This window comes from Mastomys coucha, unplaced genomic scaffold (genome assembly GCF_008632895.1).
Source record: "Mastomys coucha isolate ucsf_1 unplaced genomic scaffold, UCSF_Mcou_1 pScaffold15, whole genome shotgun sequence".
In the NCBI taxonomy this organism is placed as follows: Eukaryota; Metazoa; Chordata; class Mammalia; order Rodentia; family Muridae; genus Mastomys; species Mastomys coucha.
Window position 1 is genome coordinate 167742084 of NW_022196897.1, and position 23727 is coordinate 167765810.

The 23727-nt window shown below is 49.0% G+C and overlaps 2 protein-coding genes across 2 annotated transcripts; both read right to left on the minus strand.

The window, feature by feature from the left end:
* Positions 1-3712: 3712 nt before the first annotated feature.
* On the minus strand, positions 3713-11629 carry Ptk6 (protein tyrosine kinase 6). Its single transcript, XM_031373057.1, has 8 exons — positions 11360-11629; positions 9326-9447; positions 8782-8945; positions 8275-8428; positions 7461-7622; positions 5306-5487; positions 4671-4824; positions 3713-4320 (listed from the first exon to the last, which is right to left on the minus strand). The coding sequence occupies exons 1-8, from the start codon at positions 11587-11589 to the stop codon at positions 4133-4135; spliced, it is 1356 nt and encodes a 451-aa protein (XP_031228917.1). The 5' UTR covers positions 11590-11629; the 3' UTR covers positions 3713-4132.
* A 2936-nt stretch (positions 11630-14565) lies between these two features.
* On the minus strand, positions 14566-22233 carry Srms (src-related kinase lacking C-terminal regulatory tyrosine and N-terminal myristylation sites). Its single transcript, XM_031373794.1, has 8 exons — positions 21342-22233; positions 18524-18645; positions 17609-17775; positions 16796-16937; positions 16551-16709; positions 15805-15986; positions 15569-15725; positions 14566-15317 (listed from the first exon to the last, which is right to left on the minus strand). Exons 1-8 carry the CDS (start codon positions 21740-21742, stop codon positions 15124-15126), a joined length of 1524 nt encoding a protein of 507 aa, XP_031229654.1. The 5' UTR covers positions 21743-22233; the 3' UTR covers positions 14566-15123.
* Between the last annotated feature and the right edge of the window lie 1494 nt (positions 22234-23727).

Here is a 23727-nt window from a genome sequence, read left to right on the forward strand (position 1 = left end):
GTCACCTGAGTCAAACTAAGATTGAAAGATTTTGGAACTTGTAAATAAACATCTTTCATAATGCCAAACTAGTTTTATATCACTATATTATTGCTAAAATGATTTCCTTTCCAGGGGAAGGTCTTATCTAGCCCAACTTTGTAGAGAGAATCTCTGCACTGTGTAAAAGCATTCACCTGTCAATAAAAACATATTTGGCCAATGAGCTGAGGCAGGAAATAAGTGGGAGTTCCAGCAGAGAGAGAAGTTCTGGGAAATAGTGATACTTGAGAGATTTGCCCAGACAGAGAGGAAACTAACCAGTAGAAGAATTTGGACTAGAATAAACTGAATTATTGAAATATTAGCTAGTGGGAGAACAGAGCCAATGTACTGGCCTAAGCATTTATTAGTAAATAATTAGTCTCAGAGTCTCATTATTTCTGGGAACAAAGTGGTAGGAGAAGAAGCCCACAGTTACACAAGTTGTTCCTTTTGTGGTGAAGATGCCCTTGATCTTTCGATTCTTCTCCTTCTACTTCCCAAATACGAGGGACTAGAGTGTGCACCACCACACCTGGTGTATGCACTGTTAGGGATGAAACTCAAGACCTTGGGTGTGTTAGGTAAGTGCTCTACCAACTGAGCTACAGCCCCAGCCTCTGAGCTATTTAAAAGAACTCTTAAATAAACCCTTGCAGTCCTTAGCTTTGACTATATGAGATAAGATTCCATTCTACCAGGCCTTTTTTTTTTTTTTGGTTTTTTGAGACAGGGTTTCTCTGTGGCTGGCCTCGAACTCAGAAATCCACCTGCCTCTGCCTCCCAAGTGCTGGATTAAAGGCGTGCGCCACCACTGCCCGGCTTTTTTTTTTTTTTTTTTTTTTTTTTTTTTTTTTGGTTTTTCGAGACAGGGTTTCTTTGTGTAGCCCTGGTCTACCAGGCCTTTAGAAGACACTTTGAAAAGGTATCCATCAACAAGCTGGAGATGGGGATGTACACCTTTAGTCCCAGCACTAGGAGGCAGAGGCAGGTGGATCTCTGAGTTTAAGGCCAGCCTGGCCTACAGAGCTAGTTCCAGGATGGCCAGGGTTGCACAGAGAAACCCTGTCTCAGAAAACAAAACAACAATAACAATCCATCAGCTTTCTCTCCCTATTCTTTTTCATAATTTAGAACAAGTCCTATGTTAGCATTCAGTGATTATTCTCTCTAAATGATAATGTATAACCTTACCACAAATGGAGTTTCCCTGTACACTTTGCACGTAGGTGGTTTTCCTTGTTATTTCTAGTGGTTCTGATTACATGTATTGTTATTCTTAACTCTTAGAGTCCTTAGCACCCAGGAACTATGGCAGCCAGCATGCCACTGAAGAAAACCTTTGCAGGCACTATAGCAGGATGCCCTTCATTGCACAGCTCTGCATACTACAGACCCAAGTACAACTACCTTCATTCTGTGTAAAAACAGGAGGCCATAAGAGATCAGCCTCAGTTTACTTCCTTAGGAATGACCCCAAAGCTGAATTGTTAACTACTTTTCTCAAGCCTGAACAAACTTAAGGTTGTGAGATGTCTTTTATAAAGTAAAATTATTGTTGAAAAGCTCATTTAGCTTTCACTCCACTTACATTTCTGTCCACTCAACAGTTACAAACATGTTACAAGGTCTCAGCACCTAAATTGCTCTTGTTAACAAGTCAGGCAAATGTCACTAACCCCACAGAAGCAAAGAACATCCCTTATTTCCTTCCTCTGTACTCTGCCCTTGGTTTCATTTCTCCTTTTAGCATTTTAAATACTCAGAGAATTAAACTTGTTTAAACCCTGGTAAGAAAAAAAAAGTCTATCTCAGTGGTTCTCAACCCATGGTCTGTAACCTCTTTGGAGACAGAAGGGGATTCTATCTCCAAAAATATTCACAATTCATAACAGTAGCAAAATTACTGTTATGAAGTAGCAACAAAAATAATTTTATGGTTAGGGGTCACCACAATATGAGAAACTGCATTAAAGGGTCACAGCATTAGGAAAGTTGAGAATAACTGGTCTTGCTATACTGTATTCATATTGGACAGGACTGGAAACATTCCTGTTTTTTATTTTACCAACATTCTTAAAGATTATTCTAGATCACATGATCTTTAAGAACATTTGACTTTGTTTCTATATTTCTGAGAGGTTTTAGGGATATTTAATGAGCACTCAACTCTAGACTAGTCCAAACAGAACGGTAAGAGATTTTTTGTTTGTTTTTTATTTTGTTGTTTGTTTGTTTTTGAGACAGGGTCACTTTATGTAGCTTGGCAGTCTTAGAACTCTGTAGATTAGGCTGCCCACAAACACAGATACACCTGCATCTGCCTCCCAAGTGCTGGGATTAAAGGTATGCACCCGGGGTTGTCCCCTCTTGTAACTGGGAAAAGACTCTACAAATAGCCAAATAAATGTACACAGACCCCATAGCTTTAATTTTAGATTGTTTAGTCCTGATTAAATTTATGTCCACTTAGATTTTTTATACAAATTGTGTTCTTTTTTATTTATTTTTGTTTTTATGAAACAGGGTCTCTCTCTGTAGCTCTGGCTGCCCTGAATTTGCTACGTAGACCAGGCTGGTCTGGAACTCAGAGATCTGCCTACCTCTGTCTCTCAAGTGCTAGGATTAAAGATGTGTGCCACCAAGCCCAGACTAAATTCTGTGCTTGGTGAAAATGAAAGGCTCAGTTACCGAGAGAGGGGGAATTTTTGACGAATGTCTATACAAAAGACTTAGTTTGAAGGGTTTTCATTGCCCTGTTTCCAAACATTTTCCTATGCTCTCCCTATCTAATGACATTACATCCCTGAGAACTGCTTTACAGGAAGTAATACAGACAGTGTCATCTCTACAGAGAGGACATTTCTGTAAGGGAGGTTGTGGCATCTTCATCTGTTGTGTGAGGGCAATCCAGACATGGCTGGTAGAAATATCATCAGAGGATTATGCACACTTCCAGTAAGGTAGCCTCAAGTAGGTGCTTTTGGCGTACTACCTCTCAGAACTGGGGTTCTAATGTTCAACTATATAAGGAGATGAAATGGAGAGCAGCTAGTCTGTTTAGACTTCATGGGTCAAGCATGAGGCCAAGAGCACTGAAGACACATAGGGGAAAGCAGCCTTGAACTGGAGCCATCTGGGAAAACGCAGGTCCAAATGGGAAGCAGAGGATGGCACAGAACATGAGAGTACTCTGCCTCAGGGATCTCTGGGCAAAACATCTCTGAAGGGAAAAGATGTGGAGCTCTAAAAGTAAACACCAGACTCACAAGCTCAGACTGAGTCTGACTTTAGAAACAAGTACACAGCCTTGGGCAGAGATGCAGATCTTCCTCTGTCCACATGGTTAAGAATCCTGGCTCTGCCAAGCAGCAGTGGTGCATGCCCTTAATCCCAGCAAATGGGAAGCAGAGGCAGGCAGATCTCTGTGAGTTCAAGGCCAGCCTGGTCTACAGAATGAGTTCCAGGACAGCCAAGACTATACAGAGAAACCCTGTCTTAGAAAAGGCAAAGGAATCTCCTGGCTCCATCATCTTCCCTCTGCTTCTACAGACTCCAGGAGATTGGGCATCTCAAGCACTCCCCATTGGGCACCAGAAACTGCAGGGCAGAAAATTTCATATCCTTTTGTATCTGTCTTGAGCTTCCTAGGTGAGATTCCTCCAACAAAGCCAAGGTTATAAAGAGAAAATCATGCAAAGTTGTTCTGAGTTTTATGTGGCATAAGATCCTGCAGAATTAAGGTGCTAAAGGGTAGGGTATGCGTTTGTGGACAGTCAAGCTCTAAAAGCGATATGGCAAGAACTCCACAAGGCCTGTTGCCTAGACTCTTCTTGGCTTCTCTGTCACATGAAGTCTTCACAGAAGAAGGGAGGAAGAAGCCAGAGAGTGACTTCCTGAATTACGTGTACTGCATCCTAGAGGAGGATAAATGGGAAAGGAACATGGCTGCCTCTTTACTCTTCCCTTGACAACATACAGTATTTGAGGTATGTTTGGTATGTCTCCTATCCCTTCATCTCAGTAAACTGAAGGATGGTGCATGCCTTCAACAGATGTCCAGGGAAATCACGAGGCCTTCTTCTGTAGATCCTGGCCACATCCAAGGAGCTCAGACCAGGTTCTCATACCTGGTGATACCTGTGAGTTTCTCACACAGGTCTTTGAAACAAGGTCTCTGCTTGGGATCTCTGCTCCAACAGCTGAGCATCAGCTTGTGTATGTTGGGTGGGCACTCCAGAGGGCAGGGCATGCGGTAGCCGGCATCCACCCTCAGGAAGGTTTCATGATTGGACATGCCTGTGGTCCATGGGAGAAGAGAAATGAGAGCTAGAAGACTGATGTCCACCCTCTGATCCCTGGAAGCCACACCCAGCTGCCTTTGGTTCCTCCCTAGATGCTGACCCCTGCTAGAATGACCACCACCATGCTCTGGACATGTAGCACACTGTCTGTGGATGTTACTTTCTCTGTGGACAGTGTCTCCAGGAAATGATCCCAGAAGCATGCTCCCGGATGCTCAAGGAATGAAACAGGTGGGGTCTGTTTGAGGCCCTGGGAAGCACCTCTTATCTGTGTCACCCATTCAAGACCTGCCCTGACTCCATCTCACTGCTTGTTCACCCCTGGAGACATTCTTGGGACAATACCTGGGTAGGGCATCTGCCCCCTGCTGAAAATTTCATGAAGAAGAACCCCAAAAGACCAGATGTCAGATTTGATGGAGTAATGCCCTCGGGAAAGTGCCTCAGGTGCTGTCCATTTGTAGGGGATGTTGTGCTCATGGGAAAGGTAGATATCCTCCTGTGGTAAGATGTCTTATGGTAGGACCTGACACTGGAGGGAGCTGCCACTTGTACCCTTCTTGTGTAGCACTGACAAGCATAGACTCTAAGGTTCTGGTGGGCAGAAACAACCACATTGCCTATTGCTGTCTGACCCACTGACACCACCCCACTGCTACCATAGGTAGCTGCCACCAGTGCTGCCAGGATCATGACTAGGCCCAGTAAAAGTGCCAATTCACTGGGATTCTGGGTCAGGGAAAGACAAGAGCAGAGTTGCAATGCATGAAGACAGGAAAATCTCAAGGTACATGGCTATGTCTGGCTAGGTGCTCAAAGCTAGACATGAACAAGGCTGTGCCTGTATAGATAAAGCCATCTTGCTTGCCTATTGATACCACCCTATCAAGAACGCATCTTGTTTATGGCTAGGTTCAGCTCAAGGCTTGGGAGATAAAGCCCCATATCCTGCTTCTGTCTTTTACCTCCAAGGGGCCTACCTTGACAAGCCTGGCCAGCCCAAAGTCCCCCACTTTGCAGAGATTGTTCTCTGTAACAAGAACATTCCTTGCAGCCAGGTCACGGTGAATGTAGTTCTGAGATTCCAGGTAGCACATCCCCTCAGCAACCTGTGATGCAAAGTCCACCAGCTCCAAAATAGGCAGGACTTTCTCATCAGAGTCTGTAGGGTGATCAAAGGCAAGAGTCAGCTAGCCAGAGACCAGTCCTCATTTGCTGTGGCTACAAAGGTTACAGCAAAGAGCAGCTGGCCTGGCTTAATTGCAAAGTGGGAAGGCCTAGACCTTCTGCAGTTATGTACCTAGAGACAAAGAGCACACACATACTCTTTGTCTGACACACTTTCTGGGAATCTAAAGCAATCTAAGGGCAAAAGCATTGCCACAAGATATTCTTGGTATGTAGCTACTGAACACTCTAGATAATGCACAGCCAGCAAGTCCTACACCTACAAGGGGCATGAGTTTCATCTCTGAAGACTTCTTCCTGCAGAAACTGCTTATGAGATCAAGCTCTTTATGTGAAACATGTAGACTTTATAACTTTACTCTTCCAAATGCTAGTACTATGTTAATACATACACACACCCCTCCCCCAGGCCTAATCATTTGCCCTACGCTATCATGTTCCCTCGTCCTCTTATATGAAGTTGGGTAGCATCTTTACACGGCACCTCAACTGGTGGAGATGGTCTTCTCCATCCTCTTTTGGGTGAGATGAGTTGTGACTACATATGCACAGGTGTGTCTGTGCCATGTGTGAATGTATTTGTGTGTGTCAGTGTTTACGTATGTTTGGGTATAAGTGTGTATAAGTGTGACTGGACAGCAGGTCTCGAGAAGAGAGAGAAGTTGGTAGGCTAAGGCAAGTCACTAGCAGGCTTCATAAGCCTATAGTAAAGGGACCTCAGTTAACTGTGGGGATAGAAATTGTGAGAGAGAGTTCTTTTCTGTACTTTTTCAAATTTTATGATCAGCAATTGGTAGGTTTTTTGGTACTTAATAAAATCATTTACTTTTTTCCTCTTTGTATATGTATGGTGTGTATGTGTATGTATGTGGAAGTCAGAGGACATTGGGTGTTAGTCTTTACCCACTGGTAAAGGAAACCATGTTCAAGGATGGGTTTGTGGTTTGTTACTGAGCCAAATAAAATACGAATTCTCCCATTGCCTCCCATCTCACATAGAAGCCTAGGGGTAACAGATGTCTACTCCTATGCTTGCCTTTACATTAGTTCTGGGGATTCAAACTCAGGTCCGCATACCTGCTTAGCAAGCACTTTACCCACTGAGCCATCTCCCTAGCCATTTTTTTTAAAAAAAGATTTGTATGTATGAGGTGATGTAGTATGTGTAATGCCTGTAATGTATGTACTCATTACTGAGGGTATGTGCACATGTGTACATGTGTACATGTGCATGTCTTTCCTTGATTGTTCTATATCTTTAGTTTTGGGGGCTTTTGGAGGGAGATTAGAAGGGTTCAAGACAGGGTTTCTCTGTGTAGCTCTGGCTGTCCTGGAGCTTGCTCTGTAGACCAGGCTGGCCTCAAACTCAGAGAGCAGCCTGTCTGTGCCCCCAAATGCTGGGATTAAATACATATGCACTATGCTTGGCTTCCATCTTTAGTTTTTAGAAATATTTTATGTCAGGGGATGGGACATGGGATGGAGGGAGTTGTAGAGGGTAAACTGGGTAGGGGATATCATATGACATGTAAATGAATAAAATTATTAATAAAAATGTGTCTGAATATTTTGCCTGCATGTATATCTGTGTACCACATACAAGCCTGGTGCCTGCAGAGGCCAGAAGATGGCATCAGATACCCTTGAACTGAAGTTATGGATGGTTGTGAGCCACCATGTAGGAGTTGGGAACTAAACTCTGGTCCTGTGCAAGAACATTACGTGTCTTTAACTGTTAAGCCATCTCCCCAACCCCCCACCAACCACCACTTTAAAATTTTAGCTTCTTAAACAACAAAACACCAAGTTCATCTGGGAGCTCCTGGTTGTTTTCTGTAGGTCAGGCAGGAACAGGTAGAGTCTGTATATCTGTTGGCTCCTTTGTGTGTGTTTCCTGCTGCCTCCGACACTTTCACTTCAGAAAGGAGAATGGAGCTTTCCACTTACCCCGCAGTAGCTGCAGCAGGTTCCCCTTGGGCATGAGCTCCGTGATGATGTAGACTGGGTCCCCTGCAGTTGCCACAGCATACAGCGACAGGATGTGCTTGTGCCGCAGCTTCTTCATGGCCTGAATCTCAGCCTGGAAGGTGTGCTGGTGCAGGAGATTGTCTGAGAGACATCAACCTCAGTAAATACAGGCCTCAACCTGTGCTCCAAGCAGGAGGCCCAGACCTCCTGAAGCAAGTCAGGAAATATGGTCAGCCTAGGAAGACAAAGGCTGGCCTCCAAGCTACAACACTAAAGCCTCCACCACCAAGGCCTCAAGTGCTCCAAGACTGATGTGTCCACTTGCCCTCCTATGCCCCACTTGGTCACAATTGCCAAAGTCAACATTTCCAAGCTGGATGTTTTCAAAGTCCTGGCTGACCTGATTCTTGAGGTTTCAGGTTTAAACCTGAGGGTGAAGTTGGGATTTTAGGTGAAACTAACATTTTCAGTGTTTTAAAAACAAAAAAAAAAAAACCAAAACAGGTACAATCAAAAGAAGTTACTACCACCATGATGCTGTGGGTGCCTAGTAAGTACTCTGAGATACCCTCAGTGGGGGCATGATGCTGTGGGTGCCCAGCAAGTGTGTTGAGATGACACCCTCAGTGGCGACATGATGCTGTGGATGCCCAGTAAGTATGCTGAGATACCCTCAGTGGAGGCATGATGCTGTGGGTGCCCAGCAAGTGTGCTGAGATACCCTCGGTGGGGGAGACTGCAAGTGGGGAAGTAGCATGTGACCAAGTTGAGTTAGTCCTGTGGACCTGCTCACCTCTAGAGATCACCTTCACAGCCACACGGACCTGGCCTTTCCAGAGCGCTTCAAAGACCTCCCCAAAGTAGCCGGCCCCCAGCTTCTTACAGAGTGTGAACTCCTCCCGTGGCCTCTCCCAGTCATCCCAGTGGGGCAAGGGCTCAGTTTTGTGCTGGAGAGACAGAAAGGGCAATAGCGGTGGTAGGAATGGGGGCTGGGTCTCCTGGCTTGCCTTCAGGAAGGGAAGGGCTTGCTCCAACCCACTCATGAGGAGCACTATTTATTTTTAAATTTAGAGCCAGATCCAGCATAGTAGTATCTGGATATCCTCATAAAATTGCCAACATCTTCATCCACCAAGGCTAGGGTTTGGTCCTAGGAGTGCATCTGAGCTCTGGTGAGCCAGTGAATAAGAGCAATAGCCAAGGAGAATGCCATGTCCTGATCTCCTACCCCCTCCTTCCCATATTGTACTCCACCTGTCTGACCCTGGCCAACTATGTCACAGAGGAGCCAGTGGCCTACCTTCCAGCAGGGCATGGACAGCTGTAGGCCATGGGACAGGCTCTGGGTCTTATGGTAGTCCACAAGTTCAGACAGACTGGAGAAGGATACCACCTCATTCAGGTGCAGCCGGCCCGCAGTGTTCCTCCAGATCCTGTAATGTCGCACGGCCTGATCATCCCGCACTGGGGTTGGTGGCCGGCGGAAGGAGACATAAGCAGGCATCCTGTCCTATATATCCCATACTTTGCCTGCCCCTGCCTCTGCTCCCAGCCAGAACATTGCCTGGCATTCCCATCATAAGCATGGCTATTCTGTTTCTGGAACTTCTAGGTTATTAGTCCACAAGCACAGTGGAACTCGTGTAGAATCTTGGCTTCCATGACACATAGGCCATGCCAGAAAGCAAAGGAAAACTACCCTCTACCCAACCTGAAGAGGAGAAGCTGGTTTTCTGCTTCAAAGACTGAGGGCTTCCAGCAGAAGAGAAAGATATCCAAGACTCCACAATCAGAGGAAAGGCCTCAGAGCTAGCATAGACAAGGGGAGGTCTGGGAAGCAGTACCAGAGAGGACATAGTCTGCTCCTGGCTTCTGGCTGACTCTGATCAGGAAGGCACCCTTCGAGTTGTCCTCAGCCTGCAGCCTGTGCATGGCCTCTGAGCGGGAGATGCAACCAAAGAACCACCTGCAGGGAAGAGGCTCAGTTTCAGTCTAGCTGATCCTTATCCCAGCTCCACACCCACCCTGTCTTTCAACTACCTAACTCTTGCCCAGTCTACCTGGAGTCCTAGATAACCCCTGGCTCCTGTCTCACACTCCTAACTCCAACTATACTCCTTCTTGTGCTGCTCCTAATGCTGCAGAGGCCTTTCTGCCCATCACGGATCCTGAAAGTCCTAAATGGCTGTTTTTGGACACCAGGAGAGGTCCTAGAGACTCAGAAGTGGGATGAGTAAACACTGCCTACCATTCTGCTCTGGATGATGACTACCTAGGGATCAGAACCCCCCCCCCCCATAAAGGCCTGCAATTCTATGTTGTGAATGTCTCTTAACACATTGTAGACCCTAAGTTGTAGATACAAGCCTTGGCCCAGAAGTAGGAGAAGTCTCAACAGCAGCTCCCCAGTACTGCTTCTAGGCTAATATTTTCATATACATGTTCACATAACCAATAGCAATTTGCACACGTGCACTTGTATGCACACAGACATGCACTGAAAAACAAATGCATGGATGATCATATTTTCCAAACACAAGTGTGCACTCACAATGCACTGATGCATGTCCTCATAATGCACACTTGTGTGCGTACCCACCCGTGCCCTCATTCATTTGCATACTTACCCAAGCTTGCATACATACTGATAAGCACACCTTTATGTAGATTCACAGATTCAGTGGCATACAAGCACAATCTCTCCCATTCGAAAGCATTTATACATACTGGCTAACAATGCAAGGGATGAATGTGCCTGAACTGAACTACAGGTGGAAGTCCTTGGAATTCCATGGGTCATCTCCAGATCAAGCCCTTGAAGCCCACCTCTTTGGGTCCTGCAAAGCTATAGAATCTGTGCCACTCTGACCACTTTGCCTCCTCTGCTTTGCTATTCCTCTGACATGTTCACCTGTGCTAGATTCGCAGGACCTCAGGGCCTTTGCTCTTGCTATGTTGGCCACATGGTCTCTGTCTCTGTCTCTGTCTCTTGTCTCTGTCTCTGTCTCTCTCTCTCAACCAGGCTGCCATGGAATTTAGTGATACACCTGCCTTTACCTGGCTCTCCCCATTCTTTTATGCATACCATCCATGCCTACCTCACTCCTGTCATGAGACCCTGTCTCTGGAACTGTCTTAGGTACCATTTACTACTACTCTTGTTTCTTGTTTGTATGCTTACAATCTTCCACTGAGCACAATAGGTGCTCATTCTGAGATGAGGCATTGGGAGTCTCGGGGGTGAAACAGTAAGAAACCCCTGTTGCTGGACCCTTCTTAGTCTTAGCCCAGAGCAACCTACATAGCTTGGTTCCTTAGGTAGCTGTGAACATGTCCACACCAGTCACTACTGTAGTTCCTTAAAGCTTCCAAGGGCTCAAGTATGTGGGAGGCCAAGAACAGTGGACTAGGGTGCTTCAGAGAACATGTAAACACTTACCACTGTTTGCACAAACCCCTGCCAGTGATATAGATAGGTGTGCCCCAGCAGCCTTCTCTTTCCCTAGTTAACTAAGTTGCACATCTGGTTTTGGCTGTTTGGAAAGTAAGCAAACTTCACACCCCTAACAGTTCTTGAATTCCCACACAGATCTCACCCCTCACAACCAGCATCTTAAAAATCCACACTGGGCCCTTCTGGACCCATCTGGGGCCTAGCAAAACAGTGCTTATGGCTGGGAAGTAGTTATGGGTGGGTCCAAAGTAGAGGTCCCATCCCTGAGTGTCACTCAGGGGCATAGGCCCATCAACAACCCTGTGTGCCAGGATGTTAAAGATCAGAGTATGACCAATTGATATCAAGCTCTGGCCTCCCAGTCCAGCCCAGTGCCCACCTACCCTCACCCTTCCCACTGTGCCAACTCCCCAGGGCCACTCACGGTTCAGACTCCACAGTTTCCTTCTCAGCCAGGTAGTTGTGGGGCACGTAGCCCTCAGCCAAGGCCTTGCCTTCCTCATCCAGCAGGGTGGCCCACCACCACAGTTCCTCCTTCCTAGTAACATGGAGGAGGTCTCCTGCCTGAAAGCTCAGCTCCTCATCTGTTCGTGCCTTGAAGTCCCAGAGGCCCACATACTTAGGACCCAGGTGAGCTTTGTCCCAAGACACCATGACAGGCTTAGTGGCAGAGCCAGCTGTGGACACTTAGCGCTGGTAGGTGAAGGAGGGACTTTTCCCAGAAAGCCAGTCACACCTACTTCCTCATGATGGGCAGGAGAGCAGCCACACCCAGCACTGATTGGAGATGGACTATTCTAGCCCCACCCTGAAGGCCCTTTTAGCCCCTGTATGTCCTTTTGTCCACAGGATAAAACCATACTATATGCTCACACTCAGTGAAAGCCTTCCAGCTAAACAACCCCTTGATAAGACCTAGCCACAGTTACATTAGATGGTGAGTACACAGGTATCATCTTGAGGTGTGAGTCTTGGAGCTAAAGGACAAGGAGGGGAGCAGAGGAGGGAGATTGCAAGGATGGTGAGCAGGTTGCTAGAACAGATCAGAGAGCAAAGCAATGCCTTTTCTATATGCAAACAAAAACAAACTCCCTTACTCTGTCTGGTCCCTCCTGCCAGAGGAGAGAGCCTCCCCCGTGAACACACGCTAACAAATACTGAGAGTTGTGAAAGAGTTGGCTTTCCTGACAGCCACCTCCCTGAGCCGCTGTCCACCTTCTAGACTCTGACGGGATGGGGCCTGAATTGGAGACAAAGAAGAAACTAGTAGGGTTTGTGGGGAGCGAGGGTTTTGTGAGACCTGTGAACTAAAAAGACATGCTCCAGCCTGAGCTCCTGCCATGACTCGTGTTCCTTGAGCTGAGGACACTCAGATACCTGTCTATCCTAGAGAAGCCACCCAGGACAGCATGCTAGACCACAACATGACAGCTGGAGAGCCAAGGGGGAGCCAAGGGATATGAAGGCATGAACATCCATGTGGGTTGTGGGCTGTGGCTGTGCTAGAGTGTTTCCTGATATCTATGAGTCGTGTCTATAGTCCACAGACCTCAGATCAAGAAGCAAGTATTGTCCTATCGTCCAGTCAAGGACACAAAAGGGGCAGCCACAAAAGGTGAGTAATGGCTAGGAAGGTCCCACGCCACCTCTGCAGCCCCACCACCCTCTTCCTAAGGTTTCCCTCCCCTCTGTGGGCCCCAGGGTTTCTTTTAATTCACCTCCCATGCTACCCCAATCCCTAGTAGCCCTACCTATGTCTGCTCCAGTCTGTCCCTCCTGCTCCCATTGAACCTTGAGAACTCCCTGTCTCCAGAGTGGCCCTGACTACCCTTCTCACTCTGGCTGATCCTGTTGTGTCCACTATAGGGGTGCTCCTACACACCCTGGGGGACAGATACAAAGAGGGGTGGGAAAGGAAACTGAAAAATCTGTAAGGGTGAGTGACCTGGGAAATAACACCATATTAAACTATGTATTTGATTTTTTTTTTTTTTTAAGGAAGGGGAGTGACATGGTGGTGGTGGTGCTATGTCATGCTGAGGATCAAATCCTGGTCCACATGCTGAACAAATGTTCTACCACTGAGAACTGTGCCAGGCCTCGAGTTTTCTTTCATGGAAGAGACAAAACACTACTCACCTGCTTCCAATTGGGATTAAGAACAGCAACATTCATTACTTAGTAGCTTCATACCTACCCAAACTAGCTTTGTTCCCAGTAAGGTGTAGGGAAGGGTAGTTTGATATAGGAAGAGGAGAGGGATAAAGATTGCTAATGGTAGAGGTCAGCCTCAAGAACTCCACAGTTGCCTCCCGGTTTGCTCCACAGTCCTCAAGTCTCGAGCCTCTGAGCTCAAGCTAAGTCCTGGACAGCCACATGCCCCTAAATGAGGCCCGTGGGCAGCTCTATTGATGATGCACCAAGTAGCCCAAAAGTCCCTGGCCTCTCCCAGGAGGGTCAAACCTGCTCATCTTTGGCTGACTAGATACCCAGGAATGTGCCAGGATCCGGTCAAACCAGCTTCCATGGCTTGACTACAATCCCGGCACCATCCTTCTCTCCAGGCTGTGTCATCCTATCCCTAGAGCCCTCATAGTTTGACTCATGGTAGCCCCTTAACATTAGACTACTATCATCTTATGCCATGCAAGCCCTTGGGACAACACTTCTGCTCTGTGTGCTGGCAAAGCAGAGACTCCATAAGCAGCTAACTGCTAGTGGCAGATTATTCCCCTTCAACCTCCCTGAATCAGATCTGTAGGCTAAGGCACAGGCAGGGCCATGCCTCAGCCCAATTCCACTACCTCTTCTCCCTATAAAGACCAATGTCAGCACACTCTGTCAGCATGGCCTCCATAGCTCCTAGGACCATCCTGTTCCAAATCTGCCTCCCCCTGCGAAAGCCCATAACTGCCTAACCCCCAAAATCTTTGCTTTAAAGGGGTCACTTTACACATGAGGTTTAGTTTCCAGATCCTTCTTAGCCAATGTACAAATGTGGCCAGTGATCATGAGCAAATTGGCCTTGGTGAGTACAGAGCTGGCCCCAAATTCCATCTCCTCTAGGGACTGTCAGTCTTTCTGCCCCACAGCCTTCTGGGTACAATTGGTAGGAGAATGAAATGGAGTTGGGTCCCTGAACAAAGCCCCCATCCCCTGCTCCCTAAGTATGCTGCCCCTAAGTGCCCTGAAGTGTTGAGTGATCCAGGGCCCAATTTCTCAAGGTGTTACCCTCAAAAAGTGGTCCATGGCGACTTTGCCCCAGAGAGGTTGATCTGGTTATCAACATTCTACCTATATCTGCCTAATCCTGCCAACCAGAAAATTCTGCCCCCTAACCACTGCCCATCACCCAAAGAGACATTCTCAAAGCACCATTCCTCTGCATCTAAAAAGGGCCTGGGTGTGCTGACCACCAAACAGCCAGTTGTCTGCCCTTCCTGAAGCTGAAGAGCCTTCTGGCTTCAATCCCAGGTCAGGGAAAGGGAAAGTGCTGCTCACTTAGCTCTAGCAGTGTCCACCATTAATGCCGAGGTGGTGTCCACACTATAATGCAGCTCTGGCTCTGGGGTGTTGTTTCTCTCTCTCTCATGTTCGAGAGCCTCCAGCATTTCATTCTGGGAACCGGAATGTGAAACCACTGGAACATGTTTATTGAAGCTGACTTTGTGTTCCTAAGGTTTACCTGTGGGGCACTGGGTAGGGACAGGTGCTGCTGCTGTCCCCTAAAAGTACATAGCATGTAATGGCTCATAGCCAGCCCTAGTGTTGGCTACTTAACCCAATCCACAACAAAACCTGGGAAAAGTGGGCTTTTTCATCCTTGATTCTAGGAGGGAGCTGAGGTGAGGACAAGGAGGAAACTGCTGGCTCTCATCTGTCCAGCATGTCCTTGTGGCTCCTCTTCTATACTTTATCAACACTTTGGAGACTCTGCTAGGAGGAGGACATCAGCCTTCATATTCGAGTGAGCGCTCATGACCAGGACCAGTCTGCATGCGTCCATCTGGTGTGCACATGTAAGTACCAGCCTGTGTCAGTGAAGGAGCCACAGTGTTGGAACCCAGAGGCTGCTGTCATTCTCAGTTGTGTGGTATCTCCCATAGGCATTGGTGACAAATGTTTTCTTGAGAGACACCCTTCAGGAAATGGCAGTCCCAGCTGCTACCCGAGGGTCTGGAGACCTGGTCATGTGAGGCCCAGATGGAGGCGTCTGTTTATGACATTCAGCTTCTCCCTCAGTGTGGCAAAAGTGGGACGCTCCTCAGGGCTGCCCTTCCAGCACTCTACCATAAGCACGTAGACCTCCGATGGGCAGACAGCTGGGCGTGGCAGCCGGTATCCACGACTAATCTGCTGTAGCGTCTCATGGTTGGTCATTCCTGATAAAGGGCCAGCAAGAGGACCAGACAGCAGCTGCCTTGATACTGTCTAGGTGCCACCAAAGAGGCTATCCCCAACCCCAGCCTCTGCATGACCAGTCTGTGCTGGTACTCCAGCCCCTATGCTGGTACCTCTGGGAGTCAGTGACTCCCAGGGCACAGTACATCTCCTCCCTCAGATTGGATCCCAGGCTACCTCCCTCAGGCTAAACTCTCCCTGATGAGTCATGATCTCTTCTCGGATGGCTTACCCTCATAGGGACACTGGCCATAAGTGAAGACCTCATACAGCAGGATGCCAAAGGACCAGACATCAGACTTTTGCGAAAAGACACGGTAATTAGCAGCTTCAGGTGCCGTCCACTTGACGGGGATCTTGGAGCCACTGCTTGGGGAGTAGACATCGTCCTGGGGATGATGTAATGGTTGGGAATTCAGAGCAGTGTTTTCCCCTATGCAGGGGTTAGGAGCCCAGAGCCCCACTGACCTTGAGCAGCCTGGCCAGGCCAAAATCAGCTACCTTGCAGGTGAGGTCATCACCCACCAGCACGTTCCTGGCAGCCAAGTCCCGGTGGACAACACGACGCTCCTCCAGGTAGCTCATGCCCTCAGCTACCTGGCAGGCAAATCCCAGTAGATGGGGCAGGCTCAGAGTCTTTCCCTCAGGGCCTGGAGAGAGAGGAGCTCAGAGGTCAGGGGCTGGGTAGCAGTCCTCATAAGGGCATAGGATAATGGCTGGTAAGGTAAGTGCACTTGCACACACATGCTTCCTCTATGCCTCCGTTCCCCCATCTCTGAGAGAGGGAGGGCAGCACCTACCAAGGCCCAGTAGACAATGAATAACATGGAAAGGGCCACAAGGCCTCACACAACCTGCTTCTTGGTACCTGCCGTACCACCAAAGGAGATATACTACCCAACCTGGACTGGGTCCAAGGTGACATTATCAGAGGTCAGTGACATAAAGGGAACCTCTACCACCAGTACGCAATCCTAGCCTCAGAACTACCAGGATTTGACCACACAGCCTTTAGCCAAATCTAGGCCTGGACCAGACCCTTGGCCTCATTAGGACCAGGTGTCTGCAACCTAGGCCACGTGTCTCTCTTACAAAGGCCTAAGGTTTCTTCTTTGTGGACCCAGGGCATGAATGCTATTGTTAGGGTTGGCAGATGTGGCTGCTACAGGGTGGGGGAAGGGAGAGTCTTCACTGCCCGAGTAGAGGTTACTCACTGCCCAGGTAGACCTGCAAGTTGCCTTTGCCCATGAGTTCAGTAACGATGTACACGGGTTCACCCAGGGAGCATATAGCATGCAGCCGGATCAGCCGCTCATGCCTCAAGCTCTTCAGTGCCTCAATCTCCTTGGTGAGGTCTGCCAGCTTCATGTCAGCTGTGAAGAAGATGTTGCTCCAGGAATGTGCTTGGCCACCACGGCCCCAGGCTCCGGGGTTAGAGGGCAATGCTACAGGGCCTCACCTGATTTGATAACCTTCACAGCCACCGGTATAGAGCCCAGCCACAGGCCTTCCCACACCTCCCCGAAGAAGCCTTCACCCAGTTTTCTCCGAAGGACAAATTCTGAACGCGGCCGTTCCCACTCATCCTGAGCCAAGGGCATCTGTGGGAAGGGACATTCAGTGTGCTACCTTAGACTCCCCTAACAGAGTGGACAGGAAGACAGAGCTACTATTTGAACCTAGCCTCCCTGTGAGTCTCAGGAAAAGACCCAGCATCAGGCCTCAGCCTCTCCCTCCCCAGTGCAACCCTACTCCAGGCCCAGGCTAGGACAAAGGGGAGACCAGTTCAGACCTCCAGGAGGCCAAGCTCAGAGCTAGGAAGCTAATTGCTTTGGGAACTTAAGCAGCCCCTTTACCAGAGCCGGACATCCGTTTGCAAACATTCATTATATCCCTGGCTAGGCTGTCATTACAGAACCAGAGAAACCAGATTGCTGCCCTGGACCCAGTAATACCAGATACTGGGGGAAATAGTATCTCTACTCTCAGCTTCTGCCCTCAGGGCTTGGAGCAGCTGTGGGTGCCTTCCCCACTCTGGCCTTGATTCCTCCAGATGCCTTGCAGAATTGGGTGTACACCATATCCCTTGGAGATCCCCAATTTTCCAACAGCCTCAGCATAGATAAAACTGCTGAAAGGGGCCAACTTCATCAGAATAAAGAAATCATTGGACAGGGGCTATTCCCGGTCAGGTCTAGGCCAGAGGCTTTCCAGGAGACTCTGAGACAGGGTTCCCAGTGGTCCCCAGGTATGGGGAAAGTCTCAGATCCACCTGGGGTATGCAGGGCTGCAACAGAGGGTTCTGGATCAGCTTCCAGTTGGTCTTGTAGTAAGCCAGCAATGCATCCAGGCTGGGGAAGAGTCGGCCCTCCTGCAGGTAGAGGCTGCCACTGGGTGCCATGCAGATGCGGTAGTGGCAGACTTTGGCCTGGGCCCTGACTGGAGACAGAGATGGAAACCAGTGCCTTGGCTACACCTGCCTCAGACACCCACACCCCAGCATCCCAAGTGGCTTTGCTCAGATTGACCATAGGGTCACTAAGGTGGACAATAGTCTATGCAAGAGGGAGCATGGTCGAGCTACAGGCCCCAGGACAATCAGGGGGCCCTGGGGACAAAGAATGTTACATAGGTTAGTGTTGAATGGAATGCTAACTTTACTAGGTAGCAAATGGAGGAAGTGGGGAAAGGAAGAAAGAGGAAGGAAGGAAGAAAGGAGGGAAGGGAAGAAAGGAGGGAAGAATGGAGGGAGGGAGAGAAGGAAGGGAGGAGAGCTGGAAAGGAGGGAAGGAAGGAGGGAGGGAGAGGAGGGAAGAATGAAGGAAAGAAGAGGGAAGGGAAGGAGGGATAGAAAGAGAGAAGAAGAGAGGGAGGGAAGGGAGGAGGGGAGGATGCTTGATAACTAGCATGTCTTTTGTTTTTGTTTTTGTTTCTTTCCAAGACAGGGTGTCTCTGTGTAGCCCTGGCTGTCCTGGAGCTCACTCTGTAGACCAGGCTGGCCTCGAACTTAGAAATCCGCCTGCCAAGTGCTGGGATTAAAGGCGTGCGCCAGATAACTAGCATGTCTATATGAAGGCTGCTAGTGTGGGAATCAACTGTCCCAAGGTCAAGGAGGTCTAGCCTGGGACAGCTGAGCAAGATGACCACCTCCCCCAGTAAATAACATCTTGAAGGGTTGTTCAAGTACCTGACAGAGAATATCCCCCGATGCTGCTTTCGCTGGGCCGGATGAGGAAGGCCCCTGGTGCGTTGGCAGGAGACAAGAGCAACTGCTGGGCCTGAGTTCTGCTGATCCCACTGAAGTACCACCTGCAAATCCAGGACACAATAGTCATCTTTCAGGCCCAGCCATATGACCCTGGCAAGGTATGAGGCCTCAACTGTCCAGTTGTCTCTCAGGGAGGAAATGTGCCCAGTGCCTGAAGCTGGGGTCCCAGGCCACCACCATCAGGTGACTGGAAGCTCCTTCACACATGTATGACTGTCCACTTACCTGGACCCTGGTTCTATTACTCTAGCATAACTATCAGGCCTCACCAAAGACTAAAACCTCAAACTTAAAACTGCCAAATCACTGTGGAGGTCCAACAAGCTGCCCTAGAAGTACCCATAGAACTCTAGTATGGCCAGAGACCCTAGGTGTCGCCTGGGTGAGCATGGCTCATCTGAAGGTTGGCTACTTGGGAGCTAGGGGCCCCAGAAAAGGGAGACTAAGCCAGGGTGGGCAGAATGTTAGCAGAAGCAGATAGTAGAAGTTGTTGTGTGTGTTTTGGGGGGGGAGCAGTGTTCTAAGTACCTTGTGCCCTCTGAAGTACTAAGTCACATCGGGTACCTCGGGTATGGCTCCATTTACTTCTCTTTCTTTCTTCCTTCCTTTCCTTTCTTTCTTTCTTTCTTTCTTCCTTTTTTTTTTTTTTTAAGATAGCATCTCAGTATATAGTCTTGGCTGGCCACTATGTAGACAAGGCTGGCCTCAAACTTAGAGATCCACCTGCTTCAGCCTCCAAGTGCTGGGATTAAAAGTATATACCACCATGACTAGCCATGCCATTCATTCTTAGGAGGCAGAAGCAACCTCAGAAAGATAAAGTCAGTCCCAGACCCACCCTACTGTATGCATCTCTACTCTCCAACACCCAGACAAGGTTTCACAGCTGGCTCAACTTCCCATCCAAGCTTTTCCACTTCTGAGAGGTTTCAGGAACCAGTGGGTTGGGAATCACAACAATGTACAAAAAGACCTGTGAGCTTAGTCCCTCAGTCCCTTCGGATGGAGGCAAGGTAGTGGGAGATACACAATGTGATTCAGGTTAACCCATAAAATAACAGACAGGCCAGCCCCTCTCCCAGAGATGCACAGCAGAGCAACTGGCATGGCCAGAGTGTGGGCCTGGGCTAGGGTTGGAGGGATGAACACAGCTGAGACAGAAAGATATGAGCAAGTAAGGGGACAGAAGCCAAGGCCTGAGAAACAGGAGTTAACACTGGCTGGCTGAATGGATATGAGGGAATGACAAGGATACAGATGGAGCCTGGGCTAGGCAGCAGGCTTAGGGAGGCCACAAACTCACTTCAGAAGCTGTAGGTCTAGCCTCTTGAGGCTTCCTGTCTCTATACTGAGAGCTAGAGGCCCTCTTTTTTCTTTCTTTTTTTTTTTTTAAGCTGGGTCCCACACATTTGGTGGGCAGGGAATTGAGAAGATTTGACAGCTGAAGACTCCCTAGGGGTAAGGTCCTTTCTCAGCAGAGCCAGATTGTAGAGGTTGGGGGGGTGGGAGGGACCAGAAGTGGGAGTTTCTCCAACATAGCCCCAGACTTTTCTTAAAGCCATGATAGGGTACAAGTCACTATGGGATACAGCTGGGCTTCTGTAACAGCCTGAACTGTAGAGGATATGCCTCAGGGGTCTCTCCCTAGATGATGGGGCCAGGTGTCTGGGACTAATGATGCCATAAGTGTGGTCAGCTCTTTGATCTCCAGGTCAGGCAGTCATTAGCTCTCCATTAGCAACCCTACTTCCAGGAGTCCAGCTCTGCCTTCCATACTGCCTGTTCCATGAACAGGACTGTTCTTAAGTTCTGTCTCCCATACCTTAGGTGACTGAGAGACCCCTCCATTGAAACAGCTACTCGGCTATAATCTACTCACTGCCGGGGGTCAGCAAACAGGCACGGGGCTTGTGTCTGGATCCCTTTCCTGTGTACTTTACTGGCCACACAAAACCTCCTGGGAGGTTGTAACTGCTGAGGGGTCTTCAGAAGGCTAGAGATGAATTTGAGCAATGCTAGATAGGACCTGAGGACTCAGACCATGACCAGTGTGTGTAAGGCCAGGGACAGTTTTGTAGATAAGCCTTTCAGCTTTCAGCTTATTTTTGCCCAGCATGAACCCTGCTACATGACCCTCCTGGGATATCACTCACTGCCAGTGACTGCCCAGCCTTGAGGGCAAAAAGTAAGCTCTTCCCCATACACACTCAGCAAAGTAAGTCAGAGCTATATCTTCCTTACACTTAGACCCATTTGAGGTGTTTGGGTGAATATAAATAGATAAAGAGGGGCATGTGAATACTTGACTCTGGCCTGGCTTGTAGCATCTAACAATTACTGGAGACCCAGAGCCACCTGGAGGCTCAGGTGTGTACCCCCACCCCCTCGAGCTTCCCAGACAATGCAAGGCTGTTTCGCCTGGCAAGGGCATCTCAGACCTCAGCTCCTGGACTGGAAGCAAGGTAACCACTCACTGTATACTGTAGCAATCTCTGTATGGAGGCAGGTCCTGCAGTGACTATGGGTAGTACTGGTTCCCTGGACTTGCTCTCTCCTGGGTCCTCCCTCAGCAGTGCAGTTCTTCCTATTGTACTGCCCTGGCACACCTGTCTGCTCAGCCCGCACTCAATAAGCCCTCACTGACTATAAGCAGGTATTTCCTACTCTCAAAACCCCGACTTACTCATTGGGCTTGGCAACCCTTTAGCAGCCCTACCTCCCAAGCCCAAATACTTACGGTTGGTCTGAAGGCGACTCCGGGGTAGCCTTGGCAAGGTAGGTGACTGGAACTAGTCCAGTGCTGGGCGGCCCAGAGAGCCTTTGGGCAAAGATGTAGTCCCCCTCCTCCTTGAGGGCGTAGAGTTTGTCCCCGCGGCTTACGCTCAGTTCCTCTGCACATCGAGCAGTGAAGTCGTAGAGCGCGCGGAAGAGTCGGGCGCGTGGGGCTGGGAAGCTACAAGGTTCAACAGCAGCGGGTTGCTCCAGCACTGGGTTGTCGTCGTGTCCCTGGATCCTGGGGATGTCTTCCTCCGATTCACCCGCTGGCCATATCTTATCCCAGAAAAAGGACAAGAAAGTGAGCCGCTTCCGGAGGAAGGGCTCCATGCCTAGGGGACCTGGTTGCCGACGAAGGCGCATGGAGCCGACTTCGGGTCAGTACTCTGGGACCTCCGTGCTGCCGCTGAGGAGGCTGAGCATTATAGCCATACACCAGGATCCCGGGGTGCAAGAGAGAAACCGGAAAGGCTGGTGGGACAGCCAGGCTTACCCCGGGCTTCCTGCCCACGTCCCTACTTGGCACGGGATGGGAAGCGACAGGTGACACCGACCCTAACCCTAACCCAGGAGGTCACTACAGAATGCTCCTTAATCAGGCACACAACACGTGTCAGTTTCCCAGAAGGTGTATCAGTGAGTGGGGCGGACAGTGACCTCCGTCCCAGTACCACTCAGGCAGCTCCTCCTATTCTACATACTCTTTTACAGCTGTGCAGTCTGGTGAGCTGGATCTCTGCTGGGGTTAAAAGCCGCTGGGCTTGAGATCTGTATCCCAGTAGGCTACTAGGATGAGACAAAGTTGGGCGGAGTCTGAGGGAAGGGCGGTGTAGGAGGGAGGGCCTTCTGGAACAAGCTGCCCCTTTTTTCCACACTAACAGACACAGGTTGCAGGGATCTGCTTTGCCCTGCTAGCTGGGCATGTGCAACCAGCAGCTGCCCTGGGAGAGGGGTTGACAAAGTAAGCAGTTTATCACCAGAGGCCATATTTCTGTGAAATACTGGCTTTTTAAATGTTGGCTCTTTAACATAACACAGCACCACTTCCCACCCGCTTCAGGGCCATGTGCAGCCTGTCCAACTCAGCGGTGGCCTCTGGAGCTAACGCTCAGCATACATAAGCTCTTGCTATCCTGATTCGCATGTTGTAAGATGAGATGCTGGTAGTAATCTCCATGGGATCAGTGAAGGGCCAGGTACATAGGTAATCACGGGGTACGATTTCTGAGCCAGGAGATGCTTAATACCACTGCAGGGAGGAGGAGACTCAGACATCTAAGACCTCAGCTTGGGTATATGACTGGGGATGGGGGTCAAGATGCAAGGGAAGAGCAGTTGGTGAGCTTCAGATAGCCTCTTACCCAGTCCTGGATTCTCATTCTGTACAATGAAGCAGCTGCCTGACACCCAATTTTTCACTGTCAGGTAAGGGGGACCAGGTTCAAGCCAGCTCAGTTCTTGAGAATGTTTTAATCTGAGGTGGGACCTCACTTGCAGGCTTTCTGCCCATTTCCCAAACACAGCGCCTTGAGTGGATACTACTAAGCTTCCATATGTATTTGTCACAGACCCTTCATGTACTGTTTATACTTCAAACATGGAGCAGGTGTGATTCCTGTTTCTTCTCCATCTACAGATGCTTCTCTGAAGTATCTGGGGCATTTGTAAGTTCTAGTACCAAAGATACCTAGGAACTCACTGGCTGTGTCCTCCCAGCATCCCAAGTAGCTGAATCCCAGACCCTGGCTTGAGCAGCCAGGAAGGGACAGGAGCCTTAAGGTACAAGGAACATGTCATAGAGATACAGCCTGTTGGAAGTGGGTGTGCAGAAAAGGTAATTATAAATACAGAATAGCAGAAGGAACCCCGAATCTCACGCCTACCAGCCTCATGGAGAATTTGTCTCTACCTCCCTTGCCAGGTATAAATGGAGATCTTTATACCCAAGTCCTCAATGTTAACAATGTACTTTCCTGGTAAGAAATTAAGCTTCCTCATATATCTACAGCCAAACATTAGACAGGGGGAAGGATTGAAGACCCCGAAGTAGATAGGAGCCCTGAAGGAAGACAGATCAACAAACCTGGACCCCTGGAAGTTCTCAGAATCTGAGTCACTAACCAAAGAACGTACATGGGCTGGAACAAGGACCCCTGGCATATATGTAGCAGACAGGCAGTTTAGTCTTCATGGCTGCCCTGTCTGGCCTCAGTGGGAGTGGATGCACCTAATATTGCAGAGACTCGATATGCTAGGATTGAGGGATACCTGGGAGGGTCCCACCTTCTCAAAGGAGGAGGAGAAGGGGGATGGGGGGAGGAACTTGGTGAAGGAGGGACCAGAGTGGG

Excerpts from the sequence above, each read along its gene's own strand:
- Ptk6 (XM_031373057.1), bottom strand. The coding sequence starts at position 11,589 with ATGGTGTCTTGGGACAAAGCTCACCTGGGTCCTAAGTATGTGGGCCTC. Across the intron at positions 4,825-5,305 it reads GGCTGGCCAGGCTTGTCAAG|GAGGATATCTACCTTTCCCA; the intron begins GTAGGCCCCTTG and ends ATCTTACCACAG. Across the intron at positions 4,321-4,670 it reads GGGGCAGATGCCCTACCCAG|GCATGTCCAATCATGAAACC; the intron begins GTATTGTCCCAA and ends CATGGACCACAG.
- Srms (XM_031373794.1), bottom strand. The coding sequence starts at position 21,742 with ATGCGCCTTCGTCGGCAACCAGGTCCCCTAGGCATGGAGCCCTTCCTC. Across the intron at positions 16,710-16,795 it reads TGTGAAGGTTATCAAATCAG|CTGACATGAAGCTGGCAGAC; the intron begins GTGAGGCCCTGT and ends TCTTCTTCACAG. Across the intron at positions 15,318-15,568 it reads TGGCCAGTGTCCCTATGAGG|GAATGACCAACCATGAGACG; the intron begins GTAAGCCATCCG and ends GCCCTTTATCAG.